The sequence below is a fragment of the Phyllostomus discolor genome, chromosome 8 (assembly GCF_004126475.2).
Source record: "Phyllostomus discolor isolate MPI-MPIP mPhyDis1 chromosome 8, mPhyDis1.pri.v3, whole genome shotgun sequence".
NCBI lineage: Eukaryota > Metazoa > Chordata > Mammalia > Chiroptera > Phyllostomidae > Phyllostomus > Phyllostomus discolor.
In genome coordinates, this window is record NC_040910.2 from 106,939,582 (window position 1) to 106,957,983 (window position 18,402).

Consider the following 18,402-nt stretch of genomic DNA (forward strand, 5'->3'; position numbering starts at 1 on the left):
GGGGGGGGGGGATTCTTGTTTGTGCCATCTGCTGTAATTCTCACAACTTGTAAGGCAGGACCTTGTTCTTTCCATTTCATAGCCAAGGAGGGAGAGCTGCAGAAGGTGGGACATTCTGTCCAGGTCTACGTGAAGAAAGAGCTGGGGTTTGAATTCAAGTTGCCTGAGTCCACTTCTTACAGTGCAGTTCACACGCTATCATGTTACCTCGTTGAATCACGGCAATGATTCAATGATTCAATGGGGGCTGCTTCTAGATCTTGTTTCTCTCTCTCCTTTGTCCACACCCTCCCTCTACCACCACTTCAGGGGAGAGAAGGTGTTTTCTACATACCTGCCAGAAACGTCAGCTGCCAAGGAACTGGGCTGCAGGGAGGTGGGCAGACAGTCTGCTCTGCCCAGCTCTGCGTGAAGCAGAGATGTGTGGACACAGACAGTCCCGCCAGCATCCAGCAGATGCCCGCTAGTCACTGGTACCATCTGCATTATAACGGGACGGAGCTCCGCCCTCGGCTTGGGGTGAGGCAGACAGGACAAGGGAGGAGAGGAGGGACAGTCAGCCAGTGTAAGGATGTGCAAGTACAGGGTGAAAAAGAGCCATGGGTGTGTACCCAATGAAAGGGCAGGTCTGTTGTAAAGATTGCTAAGGCGCTCTGTATTTATTCACTACTGAGTGCCTACCAACTGCCTGGGCCGGGCTAGATGCTGAGGAAAGAGAAGAAAAACATACGCCCTGCTTTCAAGGAACATGTACCTAGCTAAGGAGATACCAAGATAAACAGAGACTTGGGTAGCTTATTAAAACACAAATGGCAGGGTCCCATCCCCAGAGTGGTTTATTCAGTAGCTCTGGAATGGGGCCTGAGAATTCGCATTTCTAGTAAGTTCCCAGGTTTTGCTGCTTTTACTAGTCTGGAGACCACACTTTGAGAACCATTGATCCAAACCAACTAAGATTTGTTCCATAATAAAGATAAGTATAGATTAGATTGCTGAGGGAACACAGAAAAGGGGGAGATTAATTCTGCCTGGGAGAATTCCACAATGGTCCTGAAGGGTATATAAGATGTTGCCTGGCTCAGGAGGATACAGCAAAGGAGGATAAAGACACACGCAACAGCCTGAGTGAAGACCCCAGGACTCAGAAGCGCTTGGAACGCTGAGTAGTTGAGCTGGAAGGAACCCAAGGGGTACAGGAAGCGTATGGAGGAGTCAGGATCTCATGCTAGAGGAAAGGAGTGAGTGTTCAAACTTTGGTACAAAGAGCTAACAAAGTATTTCAGGCAGGTAAGTGGTGGACTTGAGAGCTGGGTTTAGAGAAGTTTCTCAAAACTAAAACATACACATCACATGGCCCTGCTCCAGACCTGAATTGGAATCTATGGGTTACAGATGCATCTGTAATAAGCACCCCAAGCAAAATTCTGACCCACATGAAAGTTTACAGAGGGAGTGGAGAAGAAAAAGAACCGAGGCTGGTTCAGCTAGGGAGCAGGTGGAAACAGAAAAAAAAAGGCTTAAAAGATAAGGCAAAATTCGCAGGGTTTAGTTACTGATTTGATGGGGAGAGTGCGTGTGAGAAGAATCTAGGCAATTATAAGATTTCAGGGTTTGGTTTGTATTTCCAAGGGAGCAACAGTAAGAGGCGGAAGCAGGTAAGAAGGCCAGGAGAAGGCCATGCAAGTAGAAACGGATAGGGTAGTGTGCTGTAGTAGGGAGGGCACTGGGTTGGGAATGGGGGGACCTTGTTCTATGTGACCAATTCTGTGACTTTGCTGCTGTAGGGCTGTCATCTTTGAGAAGACAGAGTAGGTGACCTCTGAGGTTCCTTCCAACTCTAAAATGTCATATTCCAAATTAAAGTAGAAAATATTTTGCCCTGGCTGGCGTAGCTCAGTGGATTGATCTCGGGCTGCGAACCAGGCATCACAGGTTCCATTCCCAGCCAGGACACATGCCTAGGTTGCAGGCCATGGCCCCCAGCAACCACACACTGATCTTTCTCTTTCTTTCTCTCTTTCTCTCTCTCTCTCCCCCCCCCCCCCCTTCCCTTCCCTCTCTAAAAATAATAAATAAAATCTTTTAAAAAATATTTTAACTGAATGTAGAAATATAAGTACATAATTAGGGTCATAAACCATTGCAATGGTGTTCTGAGGGCTGCAGGAAAACACTGGTCCCTGTAGAACCTCAAGAAAACTGGCGAACCTGGTTGGTCCCACATCTTGCCCAAGACCAGTCTTACAGATTTTTCAATGCTGAGATGAGCAAAAACTGTAAGATGTTTTTTTTTTTCTTTTGCACTCAGAAGACACCTAAAGAACCATCTAAAAACACTTGCAGTAAGTAGTGGAAATTCCGTTTGAGAGCCAAATACACCTGAGTTCAATCCTAGATTTGACTCTATTGATTAGGCTCAACCTCAGAAAGATAAATGATCCTTTCTGAATCTCAGGTTCCTCAAGTCTAAATGTTAAGAAAATATCCAAGATGCAGAGCTGCGAGGATTAAATAGGCTGTCCACTTAACTAGCACCGAGTAGGTGCTCACTATGGTGACAGGGTAAACAGGCTCAGAAGGACTGCCTGAGTCTGTGTCCCAGCTCCATCTTACTAGCTGTGGACTTTGGGCAAATTAATTTCTCTAAGCCACAGTTTCCTCACTTGTAACATGGAGATAACAGTACCCGTCTCCTAGTGGTGTTACGAGGGTCAAATGAAATAATATACATAAAAAGAACTCGCCTTAACACAGGGTTAGCGGCTGCTATCACCATCATCGTCCTTCTCCTCCACTGCCTCTTCTAGCCTGGAGCGTTTAAACATCACGACGCTGTCGGGAACAATGCCCTTGTTTGACTGATGCTCGTTTCTCCCTCCTTAGACCTAACAGTTCACAAGGTGGACACTAAAAAATGTCCCATTTGGTTCCCTGACTCTTCCAGAGGAGGCCAGTAAATCTCAAGCTGTGACTCCTCCTAGCGCCAGAGAAAGGAACTACAACCAAGGGGGCAGCGGAGCCGCTGACTCCAAAACCTGCGAGCATACAAACTAGCCTTCCACGCTTTTGCATCCGTGCGCGAAAGACCCCGCTCGCTGGCTCTTTGCTGCTGGTGGATCTGCTGATAAAGTTTGATTTGAATAAATAAGAGACCCGGCAGGACCCACTTTCCCCCAAGCGCTCCTTCCGCCAGCAACCCAGAGTCTGAGCGATGCGCAATAGGCGGGTCCAGACGTACGGGGCAGTACCGGAAGTGAGATCACATCTCCCACGGGGTGAAAGGTTAGCGGAAGTGTGGTTCTTTCTTTTCTGCGCTAGGCCCTAGTGGTTGCTGTCGGTGAGTGGAGAGTAGGGGAGGGTCTTCCAATCCACCGCCATCCGCGGCCTGGGGGGTCGAGTTGTAGGACGGTACCGAGTACGTTCCGTTTCTCGGTCTCTGGCGGCTTCGTAGCGAATCCTGTCCTGTGAGCAGGGCCCGCGGGGGCCTGGGCCAGGACGGCAGTAAGCGCAGCCTGAAGCTCCGGCCCCGCACGCAACCTGGGCTTGCGAATTTCTCAGTAACCCCTTGTTCCCTTCTGCAGAAATGGGCAAGTTTATGAAACCCGGGAAGGTGGTGCTGGTCCTGGCTGGACGCTACTCCGGACGCAAAGCGGTCATCGTGAAGGTACCAGCCGCGCGAGCCTGTATGCCCGTGTTTCCCGGGGATCGGGCCGGTTTCGGAGGGCGGCGAGCTTGGAATGCAAGAACTAGTTCAGGACGGGAACCCTTGAGCATTGCGCGTGGAGGTGGGATTGAAAAGAGCTCTTGGAAGAGGAAAGTGAAGAATAAAAACAAACGAGCTCAATTGGACACCCACATCAGGACGCGTCCTGTACCCAGGAGACTTGAAATAGTAACTACGGCCAGCGTTCACTGAACGCTTGTTCGGTGCCTGGCACACTGACTGACAGGTGTCTTCGTGTCCGTTCCTTGCCGGAACCATAGGGGATTCGTTTGGAGAGGGTCACTGATTCACCTGAGGTCGAGCAGGGAGTAAGCGCTGCAGCTGGGATTCGGGAAAAACAGGAGAAAGTATTTCCGCCCCAAATGGCCATTGAGCATGTTAGGCCCTTCGTGGTGTACCTTCTACCCACGCCTTTTGCCCTCCTGAAATGTCCTGGACACGGACCACATGCAGTCTGGTTCTGGGTGTGTGGGGGACACGGGCACTCCTGGTTCCTCGGCCCCCACCTGCTTGAGGCTGGTCTCTGGGCGTAACCTGTGGTTTGGGGACCCTGCCTCCGCCCCCTTCCAGCAGAGCGGGCGGGGGGGGGGGGGGGCGTAGGAAGTTTAGGATTGTAAAGACCTAAGAAGCAGTGCTTGGCATGGAGGGAGCCGTGCATAAATGTTGGCTGTTGTTTTAAATCGCTTAATCCCAGGAGCCTTTCCAGATCCTCCCTGGTGGGCATGAATCCCGCCCTCACCCCTCCTACTGTTCACTGTCTGCTTCGTGTGGTTTTCCTCTGTAGGATGGTGGGTCTCGGAGACCTGGGAACGAGGGTGACCCTTCGATACCTGCCGTGCCTGCAGCTGGCACAGGGCCTAGGTGGGCGCCGAACTGATAACAAATGTCATCCTCGCTGTTTCAGAACATCGACGATGGCACGTCAGACCGCCCCTACAGCCACGCTCTGGTGGCTGGCATTGACCGCTATCCCCGCAAAGTGACAGCCGCCATGGGCAAGAAGAAAATCGCCAAGAGGTCTAAGATCAAGTCTTTTGTGAAAGTGTATAACTACAATCACCTCATGCCCACGAGGTGAGCATTTCAGGGATGGGAATGAAAGTGCCTATTTCTTTACCCGCTTGTCTGTCCGTCCGCCTTGCTGGGTAAGGAGACAACCTTGCAACCATCCAGTGTGGGGGAAGTTCTCAGTCTCAAGTAAAGGTTCGTTTCCCTTGTTTCCATCCACTGCAGACTCAGGCATGGGACCCGGCCTGCTCTCCTCGAGACAGACCCTGCACCGGCAGAGCCTGACCAGGACTGAGTGCAGTGAGACAGCGTGCTAGCCACCCCCCACCCCCGCCGTCACAGTGCAATTCTGTTAAAGTGATGGCACTTAGCTAGAAACTGAGTAACTGGGAAAGTTGAGAATGAAGCGTGAGCTTTTTCAGTGGCTTAAATCTATGTGAATGAGTCCACTGACACTGGAGATTTCCCAAGCCTGTCATCGGGACTTTGGGACGGCTTTTAATTACTGCTCCCGTGGAGTCAGATCCTGGCACCCCAGTGTCCTGGGAGGACGTGGTAGCATGTGAGCTGATCCTGCCTCCCCTCCGTTGCCCCCAGGTACTCTGTGGATATCCCCCTGGACAAAACTGTCGTCAACAAGGACATCTTCAGAGACCCTGCTCTGAAACGCAAGGCCCGACGGGAGGCCAAGGTCAAGTTCGAAGAGAGGTGAGTTAGGGTCTGGTGGTGGGTGTTGAGGCATGGTGTCACTAATTCCTGTGAAGGGGATTTCATCTCTTTGTTCCTCTTCTCATTGGTGACCTCTTTTCCTCTCTAGGTACAAGACCGGCAAGAACAAATGGTTCTTCCAGAAGCTGCGGTTTTAGATCTTTTTTGTTTCGGTCATTAAAAATCCAAAAAAAAAGCCTGGCTGGCGTAGCTCAGTGGATTGAGCGTGGGCTGTGAACCAAGGCGTAGCGGGTTCGATTCCAGGTCGGGGCACATGCCTGGGTTGCAGGCCATGACCTCCAGTAATGGCACACTGATGTTGATGTCACTGTCTCTGTCTGTCTCTGTCTCTCTCTAAAAATAAATAAAATCTTAAAAAAATTAAAAAAAATATTCATGTGTCTGCCTGTTGCATGTATTATTGGTCTGGGAAAGGAGCACAGTCATAAGATGAAACATGAGTGGGTGAGGGGCTGTGGGAAAATGCAAACATATAAAAGCTAAATCCGCCTGTGTGGTTATCAGCCTGAGCACTAGTCTGAGTCTCACGAAGGGTGAAGTGTGATCTGCTGAACGGCTTCCCAGGAGGGCCCCTGCTGACATTCTGAGGGGCAGAGAAGTCCCACCATCCCTGGCCTCGGCTGGCACCTAGAGAACCTGTGCCACCTGCCCCTGTAACCACCTGTGACGACCAGAAGAGGCCCCTCTGAGCGGGTGGGGGGCTACCCTGGATTGAGAAGTAACCTGAGGTTCTCGAACCTTGCAGTGGTAGTTTGACAAACCGGAGTTCCTCCCTGTGATTTGGATTTGGTTGGAGAATCTCTAGCTGGTTCTCCGATGAGGACCACACGGAGGGGAGTGGAGGCCCAGAGCCGCCGCTCCTAGTGGAACTGGGGAGAGGTCCCCTAACAGCCTGGCCAGCAGAGACTGGCAAGGCCAGGAAAGGATGATTCGAGGGGTGTGAGACACTTGGGACCCTGTTTTACAGATGGAATAGGCTCTCCAGCTGAGCTGGTTGTCACTAGAAGAAACGAGTCCAGGGGCCTGTTGGCCAAGCCTGAGGCACTTAGCACACTTCTACCTGGGGTGGGGACTGTGAGAAAGAGGCCCAATAAGTTACTCTTGGTGTAAAAACCCTGGACTAGGTGAAGATACTAGGAAACATCACTTTGTACTTTGATTTTGGCTTCTCACCTTTATGTGTTGGGCATCTCTCACTGAGACACTCCTGTTAGCTTGCAAATGAAAAGGAATTGAAACTCGCCTTTGACTAAAAGTTCAAATTCTTGCACTGTTTGGTGTGGCTCAGTGGATTGAATGCAGGCCTGCAAACCAAAAGGTCACCAGTTTGATTCCTGGTCAGGGTACATGCCTGGGTTGTGAGCCAGGTCCCCGGCTGGGGGTGGGCAATGTGTACCTCACACATTGATGTTTCCCTCTCCCCATCTCAAAAAAAAAAAAAGCTCTCACTCTGCCTCAAAGTACAAGTTCAAATGTCCAACCAGGTTTGGATACATGCTTCACTTTCTGTAATGTGACATTGGGCAAATGTTTATAGTAATGTGCTTCAGAAGTTTAGGCTCTCATCTGCAAAATCAGTAAAGTAGAACTAAGAGGGATCGTTTTAAAGATTGAGTTTAGGCTTTGGGACCATGTGAGAGGCAAGCACACACTGACGTTTCCCTCTCCCTCCTTTCCCCTCTGTATAAATAATATATATATATATATTTTTTTGAAGGTTAAAAAGGCTTTTATATTTTTTAATTCTATTTTAATCATTGTTCAAGTAGTTTTCTGTTATATATTTTTTAATTTAAAAAATAAAGATTAGCCCTGGCTGGCGTAGCTCAGTGGATTGAGCGCGGGCTGTGAACCAAAGCATCGCAGGTTTGATTCCCAGTCAGGGCACATGCCTGGGTTGCAGGCCACAGCCCCCAGCAACCACACATTGATGTTTCTCCCTCTCTTTCTCCCTTTCTCCCTCCCTTCCCTCTCTAAAAATAAATAAAATCTTTAAAAAAAAGAGTAAAATCTTTTTTAAAAAGTTAAATAAATAAAGATTGAGTTTAATTCATGCAAAGCAGAACCAGTACTGGGCACAAAACAGCTCTCAACAAATTAGGTATTATGACAGCTTTGTGAACTTGACGGAGATTTGTTCTGGTTGCATTTGTCATTCAATTGTTTCATCAATGTCTACATGTGCCTGGCATGATTCTGAACTGTAGGGAAATATCTATTAACAAAGCAGACAAAATTCTACCAATGGCCTGCTGGGATCGACAGGATATGAATGGCTGATTGGGGCCAGAATTCAGTTTGCATTTCAAAAGGCAGCTTTCCCAGAGGCTCACAGCGGAGCAAAGTCGACCTAGAGACCTGAAAGGCTCCTCCTAGGGGTGGGGAGAAACCAGCTGGGGGCGTGTGAACACGAAAGGGCAGGGATTTATCTGAAATGAAAGTGGAAGTAAAGAGCCGCCAGGCAGAGCCACTCGAACAGCATCTCAGAAGGTAGACGCCAGACTTCAGTCTGGTGGCTTCTGCCCCTTTGTTCCCAGCTCTGAACGCCGGCGGCTCTGCCACCCAGACCCCAGGCCCATGTCAGTGACTGAAGACAATGTAAGTGAGGAGGATGCTGTCGGGGGTCGGGAGAAGCAGAGGAGCGCTCCTCTCAGCAGGGCTGGGTGGCCAGGCCGCTCCCTGTCCACCTGCTAGAGCAGCTGAGAGTCTAGGGAGAAGCCTGGCTGGGTTTTCCGCTCCCCTGTGGAGTTAGTCCCCAACCCACTGCCTCAAAGACAGTTCTAGAACCTGCGCTTCAGGAGCTGATGAATTCCTTGGGTGAATGCATTTTCTGGAGAGAGAATTCATAGTTTTCATTAGATGCTCAAAAGAATTCTGTGACCTATAACTTTAAGAATTGTAGGCCCAGTATCACAGGTTCGATTCCCAGTCAGGGCACATGCCTAAGTTGCAGGCCATGGCCCCCAGCAATGGCACATTGATGTTTCTCTCTCTCTCTCTCCTTCTCCCTCCCTTCCCTCTCTAAAAATAAATATAAATAAATAAATCTTTAAAAAAAAAAAAAAGAATTGTAGGCCTTGGCTGGGTAGCTCAGTTGGTTAGAGCTTTAACCCACTACGCCAGGGTTTCTGGTTCGATCCTCACGTGGGGCACATACAAGAGGCAGCCAATGAATGCACAGGCAGGTGGAGCAACAAATAGATGTTTCTCTATGTGAGATCAATAAATTTTTTAAAAATCTTTTTTAGAAAAGACACTGATAAATCAATGAATGCATAAATAATTGAAACAACAAAATAAATGGAACAAATTGATGTTTCTCTAAAAATCAATAACAAATAAAAGAATTGCTCTAATGACAATTCTAAACATTTAAGAAATGTTCCCATTCTTAACTTCCTGAGATCTTCCCCAGCAAATTCTGCCCCTCCTTGTACTTGCATCCCAACCTTGGGCCCTCCTCCTGCTCAGAGGAAGGAGTGTACCTTCTCCAAGAGCTAACCCCCCCTGCCCCCCACCGTCTGTCATGCCACCATTTCCTGGCCTGTGCACGCCCAGACTCACGCCAGACTCGGCTCTGTGAGGACCGGTCCCTGGTCTGGCCCGTTCACTCTCAACCCCCAGTGCCTAGCACGGTTCCAGGCATGCAGTAGACACTCAATAAACGCTGTTGGATGAATGAGTCTCATCCGCTCTCCTGTTATGTCTGTCTTTCCTTTCCTGATAGCACCCTGCTACCAATACACTTAGAAATTTTTCGTTTGCCCTTCAATGTCATATGAAAGACCACGGGCTCTAGCGCCAGCCTGCCTGGTTCCAAATCCTGGTTCTTGCAACTGTGTGGCCCTAGACAAATTATTCTTCACTCTAAAGCTGTTATCTAAGCTCCATTTCCTTATCCATAGGATGAGTATTGTAGCCCTCGCCAGGTGGCTCAGCTGGTTGGAGTGTCATCTCATACATCAAAAAGTTGGTGGTTTGATCCCCAGTAAGGGCACATACATAGGGTGCGGGTTTGATCCGCAGCCGGGGTGCAAAGGGAAACAACCCATCAATGTTTCTCTCTTTCTTTCTTTGTCTCTCTTCCTCTCTCTCTCCCAAGTAAATAAACATATCCTCAGTTGAAGACTTAAAATGTTTAAAATATGAGTTATAGCAAAGCTTTCTTATAAGAGTACTTAACTGTAAGAATCCAACTAGATAACCCATAAATTAATACAGTAAAAACACTGCTTGGGTTCGATTCCCAGCCAGGGTACATGCCTGGGTTGCAGGCCATAACCCCCAGCAACTGCACATTGATGTTTCTCTCTCTCTCTCTATCTCCCTCCCTTCCCTTTCTAAAAAATAAATAAATAAAAGCTTAAAAAAAAAAAAAACACTGCTTGGCACACACTAAGCACTAAATACATGTTCATTATTGTTACTATTATTGCCGCCCTTTTCAGAACCCAGTTCCCCAGGACCATCTTTTTCTTTTCTTTTTTTTTTTAATTTCTACTTTTAGAGAGAGGGGAGGGGAGGGAGAAGGAGAAGAGAGTAACATTGATCAGTTGCCTCCTGCACGCCCCCAGATGGGGACCTGGCCCGCAGCCCAGGCATGTGCCCTGACTGGGTATCAAACGGGGTACCTCTCATGTCTCAGGCTGGCACTCGATCCACTGAACCACACCAGCCAGCGGGCAGGACCACCTTGATTCACCCCCACCTCAGGCCTACCTGTCTGCTAAAACTCCTTGAAAGGGCCTTTATGTATTAAAAAGAAAGAAGGAAAGTGGGTTCAGAAAGCTGGTTTTTTGTTTTAATCACACTAAATTCATTATTGGGAGACGACCTTTATTAATAACATCTTGGTGTCTGTCTTCCCAGAGTTCTTATGCATTAATAAATATCCTTATGAATTAAAGCTTGTTTAAAAATTTTAAAGATTTTATTTATTTATTTTTAGAGAGGGAAGGGAAGGAGAGAGAGAGAGAAACATCAATGTGCGGTTGCTGGGGGCCATGGCCTGTAACCCAGGCATGTGCCCTGACTGGGAATCGAACCTGCAATGCTTGGTTCACAGCCTGCACTCAATCCACTGAGCTATGCCAGCCAGGACTAAAACTTTTTTTAAAGATTTTACTTATTTACTTTTTATAGAGAGGGGAAGCAGGGAGAAAGAGAGGGAGAGAAACATCAGTGTGTAAGATATATTGATCAGTTGCCTCACCCACACCCCTTACTGGGGAACCGTGCCAGCAATCCAGGCATGTGCCCTGACTGGGAACCAAACTGGTGACCATTTGGTTCACAGATCAGCACTGAGTCCACTGAGGCACACCAGCCAGGGCTGAATTAAAACTTTTTAAATTGACAGACTAGGCATCCTACCTTATATATAGTTTTGTATCTTCTGATTGTGGGCATTTTTTCCATGCTGCTAAATGTTCTTCATTAATGTCTTTTAATTGCTACATCATATTTTATATTTATTTGGCTATCCCTCTGTGGTTGGACATGTTCTCTTGTTGTAAACAAAGCTACAATAATAAGAATTCTTGTACATGAACTTCTGGCCGTTTCCTTATGATAAGTAGAGTTTGTTTTTTCTCAGTCTCAATGGTCTTTTTTCCATTCTTCATCTTAGTCGGCCTGTTAGCAGCACTTGGCCCAGCTGCTAGCTCCTCCTCTTCCTCTTCCTCCTCCTCCTTGATCTCTCTTCATCCTTCACACCTCTCCTCTCAGGTTTCCCCAGCCAGTCCTCCGCATTCTCCTCAGCTGGTTCTCCCTTGTTCCCCTAACCTCCTGGTGTCAGGTGCCCCAGAAATCAGCCCTCGGACCTCTTTTCTGTCTACACCCACCCCTGTTGCTCTCATTTAGCTTTATGACTTTAAATCTCTCTGCATAGGTAATTCCCAAATGCATACTCCCAGCCTAAACCTCTTCCCCGCTGAATGCTAGACTGGTAGAAGCACTGCCACTATAGGTCTTGACCTAGATGTTGAATAGGCACTTCATACTGAACATGCCCAAAACAACCCCCTAACTTTCTGTCCCAAACCTCTTCGACCCATAGTCTCTCCCATTTCAGCGAATGGCTTTTCTTCCCTCCAGTTTCCAAAAAAGGCTCAGATCCAAAAGCTTAAGAGTCATCCCAGACTCCTGTCTTCCACACCCTATTTCTGATCTATCAGCAATTACAGTCTATCTTGACTTTTTTTTTCCACTTTTATAGACTCTTGACTACTCCTCACCACCTCTGCTGCTACCACCTGGTCACTAACACCACTCACCTGGACGCTGCAACGGCCTCCTCCATGATCTCCCTGCCTGGGCCGATTCCCCACACCAGTCTGTTCACGTAACAGCCAAGGAATCGTGCTAACACTTAAGCCTGCCTGTGGCTTCCCCCCTCACGTGGAGTAAAAGGCCCTGTGTGATCCCACCCCATTTCCTGTGACTTCACTTCCAACCCCTCTCCCTCCCTCCCTCAGTTCTGGCCACACTGCCCTCCCAGGACATGTCCAACCCACTTCTATCCCCCAGATACACCCAACAAACTCCCACCTCAGGGCCTTTGCACAGGCCCTCTGCATGGCTCCTGCTCCTCCTCCAAGTGTGTGCTGAGCTATCTCAGGGAGGCCTATTCTTATCACCCCATTTAAAACTGTCCTCCGGCATTCTCTGTCCTCCCTTCCCTGCTTTGTTTTTATCCATAACACTTATCACTAACATGATACACTTTTTAGTTATTCCGCTTATTATCTGGCTCATCCCCTAGAATGTAAACTCCACAAGGAAGTTCCGTCCGTTTTGCTCACTTCCATGGCCCCGGAGCCTAGGACAGGGCCTGGCAAACGGTGGATGTGAATTGACTGTTAAGCCACTGGGTGAGGAGGCGAGTGAGCAAGTGGCCGGCTGGTGGCCCTCTCCTCTCAGCTCGGTTTTATCCCTCTGCCTCCTTGGTGTCTGACCCTCCCCAGGCCTGGCCCTGGTGCTGCTCATCTCTGACCGTGTCTTCCGTTTCTTCTCTGCATTCTCTCCTGGCCCCTGACCACGTCGCCTGGAAGAGTACGTTTTCAAGGCTCTTTTCCCCAGCGAGCTCTCCCGTCCTCTTGGCTTCGACCATCAGCACGTGCTGTTGCAACTCAGGGTCCTACCCACCAAGTCTTATCCCTGACCTGCGTCTTCAGTGGCCTTGGGTTTGACTGACTTTGGCTCATTAGTCGACCTTGGTGCATCTCAGGTTTCTTTTTATGGGAAACGGAGTTTATTAAAATAGAAAACACGTGACATAGCACTTACGTGCCAGGCGCCACGTCCAAACGAAATTAAATACAGGTGGAAACAGCTAGTCTGCCCGTTTTACAGGTGAGGAAAACAAAGTACCGAGTTTAAAAAAAAATCTTGCAGTAGTCACAGGAGCTGATGTAAAATAAACCTCAGGGGTCCGGCCCCAGTTTGTGCTCCTAACCACTGTCCTAACCTGCCTCCTAATACTCCTGCGATGAGCATGGATAGCCTGAGATTTTACCTTAAGTGGCGGTGAGGGTCTAAACTCAGCAAGTAAGGCAGAAGAATGAATGTATGTAGTGAAGAGTAACCTTACACCGTGGACTTAACCCAAAAGCATCCGGTATTTACAGCCTCTCAGTGGGCTCAGTGCAGAGTGGACGGCAGGTTTGTTTCGGTTGAGCTTCAGATGGACAGCGGCTTGCATTTAGAGACCACACATGAACAGCCTGTATAGTTGGATTCAAGTGACTACAATTGGCCTGTGTTGTCGTTAAGAGGGTCCTGGAAGAGACAAGTATCAGTTGGGCGTTGGAGACGAGAGGCAGTTTTGTGATAGTTAAATGACCTGGGGCCCAACCCTGCCCGGCACTTAGCAGGCCTGGCCCTCTTTCGTTGCCCACTGGGTCAGTGGCATCACACCACACTCCCCATGGGGCGCCCAGGTCTGCCACCTGGCATCGTCTCTCCTGGTCATTCCCCTCCGTCTCCTTAATGCAAACACCCACGGAGTGTGGGGGCTTCTCCTCACGAAACGTACTCACCCACATGCTCTTTCGTGCCTCCCGCGGGAGCCCCAGGTCAGCTCCTGTCGGGTCAGTGGAAACGGGAGACGGAGAGCCCGCACTTGCTTCCCTCGCCCCACAGCCCCCGCCCCAGTTCACTCCGCCGCCACCACTGCCGGGGCCTCGTTTCAACACCACATCCGGCACCTCACTCCTCCTTTCGGAAATCCCCGCTATTCCCCTTTTCCTGCCTGTTTCACATCTAAACTCTTCGGATTGAGTTTTTCTGTAAAATACTCTTATCTATGAAGCTACTGTTTATTTTTATTAAGCTATTTATTAAATAGCATTGCCAATTACCGGATTTCCAACTATGTATCATGACATCAAGATTTAAAGCAAGCCCTGGCTGGTGTGGCTCAGTGGGCTGGGGTCATCCTGTGAACTGAAAGGTCAGGTCGCGGTCTGATTCCCAGTCAGGGCACATGTCTAGGCTGCAGGCCAGGCCCCCAGCTGGGGGCCTGCGAGACCCAATCAATGGTTCTTTTGCACATCAATGTTTCTCTCCCTCTCTTTCTCCCTCCCTTCCCTTCTCTCTGAAAATAAATAAATAAAATATTTTAATAAAAAAAAGATTTAAAGCAGCAGTAAAAAGAGGTTGGACTGTGGACTGAATCCAGCCCACTAATATATTTTATTTTTCATATATTTTTTTAAACATGGAGGCGTATTTTTCAAATAAAAATACAGATTTCTGGTTTTCCTTAAAAATGAGAAGATAAGGGGCACCGGGACCTCATTCTTATGGGGAAAATCTCGGTTAGAGCTAAGACGAGGCTGCCACTTTAGTGGGGACGTGCTCTCCCAGTTTGTCAGAGTCCCCACCACTCCCCATCTCCCTCTCCCGGCTCCCTCGACTCACCGATATCATCTAACTGGCCCTTAAAGGTATCACGTTTACAACCCCTTGTTTGCAGAAATGTAAGGAATGAGGCACATTTCTCACTAGTCGTAAACCAGCATTATTCAAGCCCTAGCTTTCCTCTGCTTAAAACAGTGAACTCACCGAATGTCTTCAATGCCTTCTGCTATACGCTTCCATCCTATTATTCATTCACTTCATTCATTCAACACACATTTGCCAAGAGCTTGTTTTGTGCCAGGGACTCTACGGAGCACTGGCGATACAGAGAGGACCAGGACACAGGCCCGTCTCCCTTCGTGAGTTCACATGTACACTCTGGGGTGACCTTATTTACCAGGCTTCCCAACCAACCACAGGGTGCACTCTGCCAGCTGATGTCTGCTCCAAACCACAAACAAAGGTGCGTTTATCCGCATCCTTGGTGTCCTTCCCCTGCCCGTGTTGTCAGCACCCCCTTCCTCTCTCTCTCTCTCTCCCTCTCTCTCTCCCTGCTCCAAATCACTCCTATCCTGAAAGGCTGCTTGGAACAGCCAAAAGGGTGGCAGCCAAGAGGCAAGCTGGGAGGTGTGGGGTAAATTACTCCCCAACTCTGGGTTTAATTTCTTCATTGTAGAGAACAAATTGGCAGCGAGGAGTCAGACTGCCTAGGACTGAATTACTTCCAGCAAGTCACTCAACCTCTCTGGGCTGCGGTTTCCTCACCTGTAAAATAAGGCTAAGAGGGTATTTATCTCATAGGGCTTTTGGAAGAACTGAGTGATATAATGCATCTAAATGGCCTAGCGCTGGTGCGCGCCCTCTCGGGAGCACGCATGCGCCTCTCTGTCACTCTGTTCTTCCCCTTGCGGCACCACCTTGGCCTCTCCTGAGCTCTGAGGGCCTTTCTTCGGCCTCTGTACCTTGTTTCCTGAGTCCTTGCGCCCAGCCGGCTCACTCCTACTACATCTATAGCTTTCCAAATAAACTTTCTCCATAAATTGAAAAGAAATTAAAGATTTTATGTATTTATTTTTAGAGAGAGGGGAAGGGAGAAAGAAAGGAAGAGAAACATGGATGTGTGATCAATCGGTTGCCTCTCGCCTGCCCACAACCCGGGGGCCTGGCCCACAACCCAGGCACACGCCCTGACCAGGAACTGAACCAGCAAACCTTTTGATTCACAGGCTAGCACTCAATCCACTGAGCCACACCAGCCAGGGCTGAAAAAAATTTTTTTTAATTTATTTTTTAGAGAGGGAAGGGAAGGAGATAGGCATAGAGAGAGAGAAACATCAATGTGCGGTTGCTGGGGGTCATGGCCTGCAACCCAGGCATGTATCCTGACTGGGAATCGAACCTGCGACACTTTGGTTCGCAGCCCGCGCTCAATCCACTGAGCTACGCCAGCCAGGGGAAATTTTTTTTTTATTTAAAAAAAAAAAAAGGCTTAGCACAATGCCTGACATGTTTGTGCTTAATACATGTTAGCTAATAGTATTATGACATTTTGCGATTCTAAGCACTCGCTCCTCCGGGAGGCCTTGCTGGCTGAGTTAACCCCTTTGTGACTGCCCCTCTTCCGAACTCCTGCTGTCCTCCACAACCATCTGTGTGACTGTGCACAGTCCAGGCCGTTTTGTACAGGCCTGAGGGCTGCCCTGGTCTCCCACTGCCCTGGGCCAGTACCCGGGACCTCACAGCAGGAGCTCCACCAGTGTTCGTGAAACTCTAGGTCTCCATAATAAACCAGCCACGGCTGCTACAAAGGGCCCTGCCCTTCAGAGGGTGGCTGAGGCCACCAGGGTCTGAGCAGAGGTGGGCCAGGACCAGCTCAGGGCCCAGTCAAGGGGCTGGGTTGTTCTTGGGCTGAGCACCAGCTCTGATCCTGGAGAGTCCAGAATAGGCACCCCCCGTCCCTGGGCTCATTTCACTGTCCAGGGAGGCCAGTGGATATTTGGTCATTCCCCTCTGCTCAAACAGGCAGCCTACAAAGAGAGTCTATTCCACTCCATTCAGAAGGAGCAGATCAGACTCAAGATGAAGCTGCAGCAGCTGCAGAAGCTGAAAGAGGAGCGCCGGAACTCTCCCCAGAACGAGGTAAGCTAGGAGAAGGGGTGGAGCCTGGTAGAAAAAGCCGGAGAGTTCTTAGTTTCATCCCTGGCTCAGCCACTTCTTGCTGTGTGACCTTGACTATGTTACTTGAACTCTCTGGATCTGTTTCTTCATCTGTAAAGTGGAGCTGCCTCCCCCACAGCCTTGTGCAAGGACACACTGAGATCTCGTGTGTGAAGTGCCGGAACAGGCTTGACCTGCTTTCACCACCCCTTCACCCACTCTTCCCTCGTACCCAATAAATGTATTCACCCCTTGTACTCGGTATCAATCACGTGGAACTGGGAACGCTTTCTTCCCGGGAGGGAGTGGGGAACTCTCACACCCTGGAAGGCTGCATCAGCCTCCCCTCCCCCACCTCCAGGTCCCATTCCCAATGCCTGAAGTCCCCCTGGTGTTCCGAGGACACACTCAGCAAGGCAGGGAGATGCCCAAGTCTTTGATTTCCAACCTGAAGATCTGCTACCCTCTGCCTGGAGGCTCAGCCCTGGTCACCTTCGATGACCCCAGCGGTGAGCTCTCTGGGAAGTGCCAGGAGGGAGGCGGGGAGGCTCCTCAGTGCTGATCCTGCCCCTTCCACCCAGTGGCCAAGCAGGTGCTCCAACTAAAGGAGCATAAGATCGACCTGGAACAGTGCCGGCTGCGGGTGCAGGTCCAGCCCGTGGAGCTGCCCATGGTGACAAGCATCCAGGTGATTGAATGGAGAGTCCCGGGACGTACAGGCGGTGAGGCGCACCTGGACACTGAGGCGTGGGGGTGTGCCTGGGACCATGCCTACTTGTGTCCTCCCAGGTATCCAGCCAGATGAGTAGCCAGAGGGTGCTGGTCAGCGGGTTTCCTCCTGGGCTCAAGCTGAGCGAGGAGGAGCTGCTGGACAAGCTGGAGATCTTCTTTGGCAAGACCAGGAATGGGGGTGGAGACGTGGAAACCCGGGAACTGCTGCACGGCGGCGGCGTCATGCTGGGCTTTGTTAAGGATGAAGGTGAGGGCCCTACCAGGGAGGTTACGCAGCTGCAGCTGCCTCAGACCCTGGAGGAAGAAGGCCCTTGATGCTAAAGGTCTGTCCCTTCCTGTCCCGGCAGTGGCCCAGAACCTGTGCCGGATCGGCCAGTTCACAGTGCCACTGGGTGGGCAGAAGGTCCCTCTGAAAGTCTCCCCCTACATGAGCGGAGAGATTCAGAAGGCAGAGGTAAGTAGGACGGTGGAGGCTGGGCCATCCGACCCGTCTGCCTGCCAGAAGCTACCCCAGAGAAGAATATGAGCCCCCAAACCCCGCTGACCTACCCACTGCCGGCCCCTCCAGGCCTCCTGCCCCCTCCCCTACCCGTGCTCCCTTGGGCACTGCTTGCTCCTGTCTCTGTCTCTGGCCCCTGACTCTCACGAGCCTTTACCCATCTCCCAACTCCTTTTCCAGGTCAGGCCCCAGCTAGTGCCCCAGTCAGTACTGGTACTCAACATCCCCGACATCCTGGAAGGCCCGGAGCTGCATGACGTCCTGGAGGTCCACTTCCAGAAGCCCACCCGCGGGGGAGGGGAGGTGGAGGCCCTGACGGTCGTGCCCCCGGGAGAGCAGACACTGGCGGTGTTCACCGCCGTGGAGTCGGGCTAGGAGCCCGCCCTTCTCACACCGGGCTGGGGCCAGGGGTACGCGGACGGGCGAGATCGGGCCAGTCAGTGGCAGGCAGGGACTCCGGGTTGCGAAACACAGCCCCAGAACAGTAAAAGTGTCTGCATGGCATGATCTTCTTCCTCATTTTATTTCATGAAAGGAAACTTGATTCGGGCATGGAAACGGTCTGGGGTGGGGGCGGGGCAGAAACCCCAACTGTCCGCCGCCGTCAGCACTGGTCCTTCACGGGCTCACCTTCCCCTCCACTCTTACACGGCGGCATCCAGGAACAGGGTTTGGCTTTTTATTGACACAA

The 18,402-nt window shown here is 50.1% G+C and overlaps 2 protein-coding genes across 5 annotated transcripts; both read left to right on the plus strand.

Moving 5' to 3' along the window:
- The first annotated feature begins 3,234 nt into the window (after positions 1-3,234).
- On the plus strand, positions 3,235-5,632 carry RPL27 (ribosomal protein L27). Of its 3 annotated transcripts, none has more exons than XM_028519867.2 (5): positions 3,235-3,337; positions 3,582-3,664; positions 4,629-4,798; positions 5,330-5,440; positions 5,550-5,632. In XM_028519867.2, exons 2-5 carry the CDS (start codon positions 3,584-3,586, stop codon positions 5,596-5,598), a joined length of 411 nt encoding a protein of 136 aa, XP_028375668.1. In that variant the 5' UTR covers positions 3,235-3,337; positions 3,582-3,583; the 3' UTR covers positions 5,599-5,632. The 3 variants fall into 3 exon arrangements, with proteins under 3 accessions (XP_028375668.1, XP_035889847.1, XP_035889846.1); XM_036033953.1 differs by lacking the exon at positions 3,235-3,337 and adding an exon at positions 3,392-3,415; XM_036033954.1 differs by lacking the exon at positions 5,550-5,632 and having other exon boundaries at positions 5,330-5,445.
- A 2,252-nt stretch (positions 5,633-7,884) lies between these two features.
- IFI35 (interferon induced protein 35) lies at positions 7,885-18,215 on the plus strand. 2 transcript variants are annotated; one of them, XM_028521026.2, is made up of 7 exons: positions 7,885-8,059; positions 16,346-16,462; positions 16,842-16,989; positions 17,062-17,168; positions 17,270-17,459; positions 17,560-17,666; positions 17,892-18,215. In XM_028521026.2, exons 1-7 carry the CDS (start codon positions 8,039-8,041, stop codon positions 18,084-18,086), a joined length of 885 nt encoding a protein of 294 aa, XP_028376827.2. In that variant the 5' UTR covers positions 7,885-8,038; the 3' UTR covers positions 18,087-18,215. The 2 variants fall into 2 exon arrangements, with proteins under 2 accessions (XP_028376827.2, XP_035889848.1); XM_036033955.1 differs by having other exon boundaries at positions 16,382-16,462.
- Positions 18,216-18,402: the final 187 nt, after the last annotated feature.